The 12,717-nt window shown below is 28.9% G+C and overlaps 2 protein-coding genes across 2 annotated transcripts; one reads left to right on the forward strand and one right to left on the reverse strand.

The window, feature by feature from the left end:
* The first annotated feature begins 3,669 nt into the window (after positions 1 to 3,669).
* On the forward strand, positions 3,670 to 9,653 carry gt (transcription factor giant). The gene is made up of 2 exons (XM_087403116.1): positions 3,670 to 6,756; positions 8,386 to 9,653. The coding sequence occupies exon 2, from the start codon at positions 8,396 to 8,398 to the stop codon at positions 9,377 to 9,379; it is 984 nt and encodes a 327-aa protein (XP_087259242.1). The 5' UTR covers positions 3,670 to 6,756; positions 8,386 to 8,395; the 3' UTR covers positions 9,380 to 9,653.
* A 144-nt stretch (positions 9,654 to 9,797) lies between these two features.
* On the reverse strand, positions 9,798 to 12,129 carry l(2)k10201 (zinc finger protein 511 lethal (2) k10201). The gene is made up of 3 exons (XM_011065430.2): positions 11,794 to 12,129; positions 11,355 to 11,556; positions 9,798 to 11,278 (listed from the first exon to the last, which is right to left on the reverse strand). Exons 1-3 carry the CDS (start codon positions 11,931 to 11,933, stop codon positions 10,838 to 10,840), a joined length of 783 nt encoding a protein of 260 aa, XP_011063732.1. The 5' UTR covers positions 11,934 to 12,129; the 3' UTR covers positions 9,798 to 10,837.
* Between the last annotated feature and the right edge of the window lie 588 nt (positions 12,130 to 12,717).

The raw sequence follows: 12,717 nt of genomic DNA on the forward strand, positions 1-12,717 counted from the left end.
ATTTATATTTATATTAAAATACAATTTTTTTTGTATCAAGATATTTCCGTTTGTATCATTATTAAAAAATGGTTTCTAGCATTAATAACATTTTTTTACTATCAAAACTATTGGAAATAATTGTTTACATATTTTATAAAATAAATAATTAATAGTTAAATAACTGAAATAAATTAATTAAATAAATAAAAAATAAATCATTAATTATTTTGTAAAATATGTAAAAGATATTTTCAATAGAAGATGATTAATAGGTTAATATTGCTATCCAAGTAGCAATTCGTTAAACGTCATTTTGATAACGTCAAATTTGATGACGTTTTGAACGTCAAATGACGATAAATAATCAGTTTATGCTATCGGATAAGTATAAGTTCAAATAGAAAATTCAAAGATGTTAAGGTTAACCCTTTAAGTACTGAACTCTATCTAATAAGTTCTGATATGCTTTTTTTTTACGTATCGAATCGACAGGTAAAATTTAGATTTAAAAGTGAAATGAAAATTAAATTTGCTAATGTTGCAAGTAGTAAATATGAATTTATCTGTTACACTTTTCGGTCCATATTTCATTTTTTTATCTTACAACTTTATTTTTTCTTTTGACACTAAAAGTCAATTTCTACAGCAGATAATGATAATAAAGTATAGAAAAATTGTAATATAGAACAGAAAAATATATATATTCTTAATTGCTTTCGATGAAAACTAAGTGCAAATGTCCCGATTTAGAATTTTGTGATTACAGTTATCAGAATCGAAATTCTGCACAACTAAATGTATTCTAATAAATACGTAAGAAAGTATGTATTTGAGATAAAACTTGACTTAAAAGACATTTGAAATCATTTCAAACAAGAACGTCTACAAAGAATCTCTAAGCAGAATCGCCATTGTGAACTGATTCAACAACGGTAACAAAATTGAAAGAAAGTTTACAATAAATCTTCAAATGACTAACAGTGCTGTCAAAAGCCTCTCAAACAAATGGCGAGTAAACATTTTCGTCGCACGATTGTACCTAACTCTTTGCTGTTCGACTTAGTAATCGGACACCGGAAGACCCCTTCTTTCTGAAAATTCTGCAGTCGCAGTTCGACTATTACTTTCTTTCCATCACAAGCATTTCTTTTTATGCCGCATATGCTCAGCTGTTCCGTTATTTTATGTACATATAATTTTTAATAAAATTATTTTGTTTATAAAATTAATACAATATTTCTGTCCATACTGGCGAGTTTAATTTTACGGGCATGCTTACAAAAATATAACAATAAAGATTATTCATAAAATCAATTATTAATTGTTAAATTGATTTGCTTTATTCCATAATAATTTTTATGTTTTTAAAATTCGAATCAGATCTCTTAGTAAGTATCCATTTCAATATTTGTTAATATATCTCGAATTACAACTTAATTCAAGTATATTCCTTTTTGGAATATACCTACCCGTTACGCATGCCAAGGTAATCCATCTTCATCGAGTAACAATGAAAGGATTTTCAGTCAAGAAATAAATCGATCTTTGAAGTATAAAGGTGTGTCGGAAACGAAACTAAGAAAGCAACGAAAGAGTTTTAGCAAAAAAAATTTGCCAAAACCATTAAGAATAACTGTTTGTAAGCATAGATCAGAAAGCTAAATGAAAAATGAAATTCTTTCCCTATTTTGCAACTCTTTGTAATATTGACAGTTGAAAATCTATCAATGACGTATCCAAGGTTACGTCAAAGGTTAGAAAAAAGAAATTTAAATATAAAAGAAAGAACACATAATCATCAATAAAAAGTATATGATACATATATTGTACAAATAATTTACCTGAAATTTAATAAAGGTCTTTTTTCAATAATTAATATATTTTTTAATTCCATGCATTACATCATTTACATATTATTTCTGTAAAGTATTGTCATTAATGGAAAATTATTTTGCATTTTTAAATAAAACAATTTAACAAATATTTTACGTATAGGTAATATTGAATAAGGAGTAATATATAATAAAAATTATATATTGACGCTTTGTGATCATATATTGCTTATTATTAATGATGATAATTATACAACAATGTATGACACAGATAAAAGATACAAGAAAAGAATGTGATAAGTATAATTCATTTTAAATGTAAATTATTTTTAATATGATTTTATACTTGAGATTGCTCTCATAAATTATAGATTTTTTGTATTTTCCTTGAGAAACAAATAGAGATCAAAGAGCAAACATGAGAGGCTTCTGTTCACTTCTTACTTTTACGATTGTGATCTATTGTGGCGGTATTCAATTGATTCTTATATTTAATACTTATAGTATAGTTTTAAGATATCATGAGTAATAAATCAATTAAAGAATCGCGTTAGCATTTGAAGTCACTATTTAAGACATTTTAAGACATCTTATAATATGGGTTGAATATCGGCCTGTAACAATAAGTCTGTACAACAAGTCAACAATTGCGTTGATCAGCCCATGGATGAGTGATAATGAATCACGTACACATTGCATGATTGAAACACGCAGTTATCTTGTGGTACTTATATTTGGTAACAGTGATTTAGTTTTGAAATTAATTTACATTGATACGACGTGACGTAGAATCAAAATTTAAGTCAATTGGAATGTGTTTGATTGTGCTCACTTTTCACTCCCGCTTTCGGTCCACAAAATCTGTACTTCCAATAGAAACAGTATATTGCACCGAAGTAAAACCGAATTGAGAACTTCAGTGGAAACTAGACTAGTAGTATACAATATGTACAGTATATAATATGTGCATTATAATATTCGAGAATTATCGACTAGCGAATGAAAGCATCAAAAATTAAAAATGTCTTAATCAAATCCATCAAATGCTTTAATGGTTTACATTTTAATTAAATATTTTGATGAAATATAATTTATTATTTATACATATAATATAATTTATTTGTTAGCGATAGCATAGTGATCATTAAATCCAAGAGATCCAAGAAAATATGATGTCCGTTTCAAGTGTCCGTTCTTGCTTTACGGTCCCGCCACTTGTAAATACCCTGAGAAAACTATCAACGGTGCATCTGGCTATTCACGGGTCAAATCCAGACGTTCAAGGAAAGCGATGGGGTGGATATGTTGTGTCCATCCGATACCGTTACGATGCGTCGCTGTGCCTGTGAGCGTGAGACAGATGCAAATGGCGAATGCATTCATCCGTTGCTGGCGATCACGGGAAAAATCGCAAATAACGGGTTGCGGCCGTTTCATGGACGCACCATAGAAATGTGGGTTATGCAGGCAAAAGAGCAAAATTTGTATACATAAGAAAGGAGGCTGTGCGGTGAATTGAGCGCCGGGATGAATTCTATGAATGACAAGCTTCAAATCTGGAGCCTAGAATGGACGACTAAATTTGGCGTGATCGCGAGACACCGACATAATGAGGCATCGCTGTCGTCGTATCGGAAGTAACCCTTCACACTGACGAAGTTCGTTTTTCATTTTATATATCTGTATATCTAATAATAATCTGTATTATTATTATTATGTAAATTACTTTTATTAGATTATTTTTATTAATAAAGGTACTAATTACTTATAACTTTTATTAGATTATCTTTACTTAGATTATTTTTATTCTGTATATCAATTTTTTTTAATATTAATGAGACTGCATAGGAGAGCAACTGCGAATGTATTGCCCATGACTTTAATACCCATGACTATAATGTGAAATGACGATTGTTTTTTGCAAAAAGAGATAATGGTAAATGTACTCACAGTTTAGAACTTTTACTGAGAGATATTTGTTTGCCTCTCTGCTGTTTACTGCTTTATTGGAATAATAATGTTAAGAATTATCGGAAAGTAATTATTCGCTTATTAATCTAATCAGTATATTTTTTAAAATATGAAAATTTTTAGATACTTTAGCAAATTATTTTTTCCGTATATGACACGTAAAAGAATCTCGTAAATGAAAAATGAATTCTTTTGATTTATTTTCAATAGAAAATAAATTGTCTCTATTGAAAATTGAGTTTTGATTATTATTGTGCTCGTTTAGAAATGAATTAATGCTCCCTTGAGAAATAGAATGACATTTAAGCACTCAATGTTTTCTTTTGAACAGAATAATAGAATAGCTTTGCAACTTTTATGCAAGTCTACACAATTAATATTGAACTATCAATCATATTGACAAGGGTAAAAAGAAAATACCTAATACAAAAAATACCTAGAACCCTTTTTTCTATTTTGAAGTCATTGGACTTTCAGTTTGTAGACCGTTATAAGTATTGTTTGTAGAGCCGTATATATACTGCATGTAAGTGTTAATTCTTAAGATGGAGGTTTATTTGGAAATTAACACTCAATTTAAGTGTCATTTCGAATCGCTAACGTCTAATTCGGTGTATTTTTTCGTAAGAGATAAGCATCGGAATCTTTATATACATATCGAATACTTAATGTTATTTTGTAATTTTTTAAATTAAAACTTAACCCTTCTATCAGTCGGGTTGATAAGAATAATCAAAAAGAGAAAATCTTTTCTTCTGCTCTGAAATCAATTTAGATGTCCGCATATTCTATTTAGAATTCTATTTATTTTTGAACATACTGGATATGCTTATTCTTTCTAAAGAATTTTGCGCAAAATGAGTTACAAGTGAATAATTAAATATCATCTTATATTATTATGTACGTCACCGTTTCCATACGGAAAATAGTTTTATGTTCTAAGTTGAAGAGCAGAAAAAGTTAGTTTAATTAAAATTATTACTTATTATTCACTATATAATGAAGTTTTGAAAATCTACTTAAATAGTAAAATACTTAAATAGTAAATTACTTAGTAAATTACTTAAATAGTAAAATAGTCGAGGTTTTCTCTATTTCTATAATATTTATATTTTAAACAATATTATTACCGGATGTTTCAGACCATCTACTTATACTCTATTTAAAAACGACGGAAATGATTTTCAAAAATGTTTCAAAAAGATAAAAGTTAGGGATTAAGTAAGCATTACATGGACGTATGCAACCTTAGGTAGCAAGGTCATGTCGAGGTCGATTTGAATTTTTAAATGGGAACCCATATCTTTCACTGCATATTTTTATAGCTGACGTCGAGACACTGATTACAAATCCTTTTTTAATTGAGATCTTCCTGAATCATGAGAACTTCAAAATTTTCATGAGATTTCAAAATTTCAGTATCGCGTTAACATTACCCAAGATGTACCGTGTAGAAGCCACACGGTCAGATTTATATTTTTTCGGGGTGCTTGATTGAGAATCCGAATAAATATAAATAAATATAGATTTGAGAAGTTCTGCCGATTTTATCGGCAAGAAAGAATGTCTGGTATCAAATATTATAAACACATTCTCACTATTTATCATATCGAATTTGAGAAGAAGAGATAACAAAGAAGGAAAAATAAATAACAATATTTGCCTTCAGTTCTATAAATTTCAAAAAATGCTATCTCACATAAGTTAATTTTTGCCAATTTCCACAAGTTATAATAATAATGCGATTAGATTACTCAAGTAAAAATATTTATTTATAATTTATTTTTATTTTGTAAGTTATAAGGATTTATATACCAAGAGGTATGTTTTCAGTCTCTTCTTAAGATAAGATATTAAATTTAAATTATGTCTCATTACATATATGTCTTCACACATTACTTTTTTGTCCAATATTATTTACTATTTGATAAAAAAAACGATGTTCTCATCTAATCAATTACAAAATATTCTTACGTACTCGAGACACTCAGAGTTTAATTGTGCAATGTGTGCATAGTACATAGTGCATAGATGCAAGTCAAAGACAAAATAAAAATTTATTAAACATAGATTTGGACGAACAAACGCGATGAAATCGTAGCTTCCTGAATTGGCAGAGTCTTTATTAAAATTATTTTTCTCTATTGTTCATCTGTATCAATATAGATTAATTAATTAATTTTACTTTCTTATATGTTCATTTTTACGAATGTGGATTAACTTTAATCATGATTCGATTTACTCTTTATCTTTTTCTGAACCTAAGAATTAAAATTAAGAAAAGAAAAAGTACGATTTTAGCACGATATTAGATTTCCTTATTAAACTATTATTGTTATATTATATAACAATATTACATTATATCGTAATTTATAAAAAAAAAGAAAACGACATACTATCTAATTCTATTAAGTACAGAACAGAATAATGTATTGTCTCTCAGTAAACCACTCACATAAAGATTGTACAAAATAAAAGTATATATACATATACAAAGAAAGATTTTAGAATAAAATAAATAATATATACTCTAAAATAAAAAATATGCTAAAATAAGGAACTACGTAAATCTTTATGTCATATGTTATTTTACATTTTGGTTTGTGTTATTTTAAAAATCACCTATGATTGCCTGTAATTCAAAAGAACACGTGCCTTTTCGACGTTCAACCAACAGGTTGCATAGTTTCCCCACTACTTTCCCTAAGAAAGAAGCTTGGGGCCTCACAAGGGTAGCTATATAAAGCTTCTCCAACCCCGATCGAGACTAGATAGATATAGAAATTTGCTCAGTAAAGTTTATCTCGAATAGGAAATCCAGTTCATCTCTTTTCCTACGTTCGAAACAAATACGTATTAAAGTAATCACGCGTTCGCGGTAATCAAATATAATAATAAGAAAACGAGCATATTGACAGTGTTGTGCTATCGGTAGTTTCAATGTAACCTTGGATTAAACTTGGATTATTAGGTAAGTGTATTTACAAAATTGCGACAGAATTCCGTCGAATAATATTTTTTAAGCTTGAAAAATAAAATTTTTTTTAAATTTTGTCCATACTATATATTACATATCATCTAATTTATCCATCAAACTATGCTATACATAAGATGTAAGATCTAAGATATAAGATATAAGAGAAATTAAAAACTTATATTTCACACTCTCAGTGTTTGCATTATTTTTAAATGTTCTATCAAAGAAAATATTTTTTTCACTTTTAAATCACCGTCGACAAAATTCTCCATATAATTTCAGATTTATTCATCAATTCTCTCTAAATGGAATCGCATAAGACTCGTGACACTTTTTCATAAAATTTTGTTATGAATGTACTACTAACTTTATGCACTTAACTCTCTACAGCTTCTTGCTAATATAAGATTTACAAAAAATCATAGATATTTGCAAATAATCGTCTTACGGTACACATTCACACACGTATAGATTATAATTAATTTCAAATCTATCTGTCTCTAATATATAAGAAAAAATAAAAACTATTTGTATTACATAAATTTGAGATTATCCTAAAAATATGATAAGCATGGGATAACATTGTATTTTGAAGAATTTTATTGTAAATCTCTCTCATTAATAAAATTACAATAAAATATAAAATAAGTTTAATTAATTTTACTGAAGTGCATAATAAAAATCTTTAAAATATTGTATTGTATTAGAACTATTATATTTTTAGGGTAAATTTTAAAAGAAACTTCTCTGTATGAAGCTCATTATATAATGCGTACATTTTTAAATTGTATTCTTTTACATTCTCTTTCGTTGTATAATTAAATTGAAAAAATGTATTTAATGTTTATCATTAAAGTCTGAATACAATGCTTGAGTAAGAATTACCGATAGGAAGTGATAGGACTCGATTTTCTTACAAAAATATTTATTCCGTCGTGCGCTCATTGCCTATACGAAAATAACGAAAATCAAGCGCAAATGTATTATATTACCAATGCACGTGACACGCACAAGATTTCCGAGCAATAAACTTATCAGCAAATTTATTGTGTAAAATTAAATTAGTAAATAATTGTTATTAATTAAATTAGTAAATTGTTGCATTGTGAATTTATAGTCATAAATTTTTGAGATAACAATTACTTGATCCATTTATTATTTCTCATTACATCTCAGATACAAATTCGAAAAGATGAGAGTTACTTAAATTTTTCAAAGTAGAAATTTTCGAGCTTTACGTTTGAATGGAATTAATAATTCGAATTTTTAATAGGTTTACATTTCTAATTACATAAATATTATATTTCATTATGCTGGCAAAATAATATAAACAGTATAATAATATATTATTGTTTTTTTATTTAAAGAACAATCAAAGTTTTAAAATGCACGGAAAATATCACTACAACTGATAAGTTGCGTTAGCGTAATAGTTAGAATTATTACAGAATTAATCATGATTTTTTATTGAAAAAGACTTGATAAATTTTATACTAATATAAGATTGTTTAAAATTTTAAATATTTTTTTAGAACGTACATTCTTTAATTTTCACATTCGTCGCACAATATATTTGTAATATATATGAATTAATAATTAATAATAATTTGTATCTTGTTGCAGCTAATTATAAATGATGATGATGGAAAACTATTACAAAGGACATAATGAAAATCTTTTTGGACATTCGTTTGAGCAAAAAGAAAACTCAGAGTTTAATACGTTGGCTCTGGATCTATCACGCAAGAAGCACGTGACGTCTACATTATCCGAAGTCGGAATAATTCAACCCATTGGCTCATCGCAAACTTTGTCTTCAACAAAGGAGCAAAAATATCAAGAAATACATTTTTTAGATGAAAATATACAGACTCCTATCACGGGCAGTAGTGCCATGCTATCACCATATTCTGAGTCAAATTCACCGAAAGAGATGAAGGCTGATTCTGTGGATTACCATGAAAATAGTAACCAATTGAAACATATTGTGCCATTAACAAGTACGCATAATATTATTCCAGGAGTAACAATGGTAACGCCTCAGCAGTCATCACTACGTGCATTCCCGAACGAAGCCACAAATATTTCCGTAATACCAAAAATATATTTACCGTACATAGAAACACCGCAATCTTTTATAACGAATAATGAGATCAGAAGAATCGTTTCGATGCCAGCAGAATGTTCGACGTCGGATATGAAATCATCAACGTCTTCGGAGAAGAAAACGCCAAGACCTTTCAAGGCCTACCCAAACAATTTTTTGACTGCTATTGACCATAATTCAAATGAGAATTATGCAAAGTTCCGTGAGATGATACTTCAAAATATAAAAAAAATAAACAAAAATACATCGAATCCTAAAATGCGTCGAGTACCTAGGTCTATTAGCAGTCCTGGATTGCCTACTAGTACCGTCGATGAGAAAGATGCTATTTATTGGGAAAGAAGAAAAAAAAATAATGAAGCAGCGAAGCGTTCCAGAGATGCTCGAAGGGCTAAGGAAGACGAACTCGCAATCCGAACGAGTTTCCTCGAATTCGAGAATGCGCAACTGAGGATGGAAGTACAGAGACTCAAGATGGAAATAGAAAGACAACATATTTATATACAATAATTTGTATCATGATAATTTGATCAGTTGTGAATTATTATTACGGCATACGATATCTAGGCTGCGTCCACTGAACACTCGCAATGCTTTTTGTAACACAAAATAATACAGATTAAAATTTGTTAATAAAATTGTTAAAATATTTGATTTCTGTAAACAGAGATAATAAAAATATCGAACATCGTTTGTCCTTGTTTAATATTTTGATAAATGACAAGAAAGATGAAATGATTTCACGAGCTTTGTGAGTGTTAAGTGGAACGCAGCCTTAGTATACAATAATAACGAATTTATTCATTTCCAGATAAATTGCGGATAACTTTATCCAGGAGATATTCCACTGTAAATCTGAAAGATCTCATGGATAAAGTTATCTACAGGTAAAGAAATTGGGCACTAACATGATGCAATTTCCATAACATCCATTGCAAGGAATATATTTAATGTTTGATACACATATATTTTTTTGTATTTCTCTAATATAGTTGGTATATAAAATATATAACTATAAACTATATATAACATATGGTTTGTATATATATTTTTATACAGTATGTATGAGTATGAGTACATACACATACTATACTACTCTTAGATATATTACCACATATATAATAATACTGTGTGCATATGTGTGTACATATATTACTGTTATCTAATTCTTTACCATGTCATGAAAATATTCACAACTGATGAAAGAAAATATTTTGACAGATTATTTATTTTTTGTGTAAATATATCTTTGAACATTTTTCTTTAGATACTAAAGTATTTATAAATTATCACATGCAAATTCCATACAACCATTGATGTATAAAAACTATAAGTTGCGTCGTATAAATTAAAACTGAGAATGTGTGGAATTATGCGAAATAATTTTTAAATATGCTTTATAATCAGCGCTATTAATATAATCATTACAGATAATAAACATATAAAAATATTAAATTGACACAATATTAATACGACTCTGTCCTATTTTTGTAATACAAAATAATACGGATTAAAATTTGTTAATATGTAAAATTGTCAAAATATTTGATGTAAACAGAGATATTAAAAATATCATGTACATACAGTATGTATTGATTTAAGCTAAGTTTTTACCAAAGTTTAGTATAATTAATGTTCGGAAATTTGTAAACATTATTATACACATATTACATACATATATTATAACATTATATTTCGTGAAAAGAATAACAAGTTCTTTTGTCCCATTATTGTTTTGAAGCACTAAAATATTTAAAATATAATTTCTACTACATATAATTTCTATAATTTCCTTTTTGTAAAAATTTCCTTTCTTATATGTCATACAAATATATTTTTAAATACATTTGTTATAAAACGTTTTCTTAATTTTTATCTTAATAAAATTAATATATTCTTACAATTATATATACAAATCCTTCAAAACATTTCATTAAAACTAAAAACAAAATTTCGCATACACATAAATCAATCAGGCAATGTATTTGCAAGTTCCATCATAGTATCTGACTCAAGAACATTCTTTTCTCTATTTTGATTATTTGTAAGTACTTTTGAAAAAGATTTTTGTACTTGTCTAGGAATAAAAGCTAATGGTGTTATTTTACTTTTTACACTAGTCGATGAAATTGTTTCTACACTATCATTGTTTTTACAAACTGCACTAGTGGTATCTTTTGTGAACATCTTGCTTTTCTGATTTTTATTCAAGAGTATCTTAGCAGGTTTCTTCTTTTTTTTATTGTCAACAATATCAAATTCCATTTTATTCGATTCCTCTTCCTTGATGTAATATGGCGTATCGTCGAACCGATATTTTTTTGGAAATTTATGTACTGTAATGCAATGTTCCTTCCTTTCCATTGGATTGTTGAATTTTATGTCACATTCAGAATCATAACATTGATACTAGAAGAATATCTATATTAAGTATATTTAACAATACTGTAATAATATATTATTATATAATCTGTATGATATGTACCATGGCTTGCTTCTCTGATAAGACTTTGAAGAAGGTATCATGGGTCTCCTGAATATGAATCTCCAACAACCGTGGATTTGGCTTGGATACTTTACATTCTGTACAAGCGTATCGATGCGAGCTGTTATAATGCATTTCATAATCAAGTAGCGTTTGAAAAGTGTTCTTGCATCCTGGGATATAACATGGGAATTCCTTGATTCTGAAACAAGATATTGAAACAAGATTTCATTTTTCTCTATTATAAATCACGTAGGCAACCACTTCTCTTCCATTGTAATAAAAATAATATTTTAGGATTCTTCTTTAGGAAATTTCTTTACGGAATTCTTTAGAAGATGAGTAATGTAATATTAAAGCACACAGCAGGGTAGTGATAATAAAAAAAACAAGTTTTTAGGTTATGTCACTATTTTCCTAAAGAGAAGTCTGTACTCACATTTCGTGACAAAGTTCCTCCTCGTCATCAATCGTGACGCCCTTTCTCTGGAAGACCTTGCAAATTTTGTAAGAATCTTCGAAGAAGGGATCGTTCACAGGGCGAATTCCGACACCTAGTTGCTGAAGAACCTCTTCCATAGCGCATCAAATCAGACACCGTATAAATAAATATAGCACGCGTTTCCTTTGAGAAATCTCAATGCTATTATATTTATTAATTTTTATTATCGATCGAATAAATGCAATGTTTATTGTTTGTATATACTGTCTTTAATCTTTAACAACAAAGCAAGTGCTGCACCACGCCGGTCGCAATCGCGATCCAAGATGGCGCCTCGACCTCTTGGCTGCCGGTTCGATCTATCGCGATACACATCACTTCGATAATCGAAATTTGAACGCGAGCAAAAATTTTCCCGTAAAAATGACGCGATCCAGTTTTCGCGAAGTGACGTTTCGTGGCGAGTTGCGAGGGAAATGTACGGGAAAGAGTTCGCGTTTACGAGCGAGAATCGGTAACGCGTGTCGTTCGGTGATCATCACATTCAAGGAATCACAGGCATGTTGTTAATTTTTCGCAAGCGCTCCAGGTATAGCATTAAATTCAGAGAGTTATGTTCCGCCGAGAACACCGAACAATCCGAACTATCATGGCCGCTCTTCGATCGCGATCGTGAAACCGCGCATCCGCGTATTTATAATCTAAAGTGACATTCGAGATGCGGTTTTCTCGATAAATCTTCTTGATGTTTATCGGAGGAGAATGGAACTTATAGATTAGCAAGGTAGGATGAAATAATGAAATTTCGTTCAACATATCTCAGGCAGCAAAGTGACGTTATTTGCTACCATTTTGACGTCAAGGTGTCAAAAACGTCATTTGACTTCAAAATGACAACAATAATGTTATCTTGCTGTCTAT

This window comes from Acromyrmex echinatior, chromosome 2, assembly GCF_024713525.1.
Source record: "Acromyrmex echinatior isolate Ae372 chromosome 2, ASM2471352v2, whole genome shotgun sequence".
Taxonomy (NCBI): domain Eukaryota; kingdom Metazoa; phylum Arthropoda; class Insecta; order Hymenoptera; family Formicidae; genus Acromyrmex; species Acromyrmex echinatior.

What these genes read in the sequence shown, in the direction of transcription:
- gt (XM_087403116.1), top strand. Translation starts at nt 8,396, where the DNA reads ATGATGATGATGGAAAACTATTACAAAGGACATAATGAAAATCTTTTT.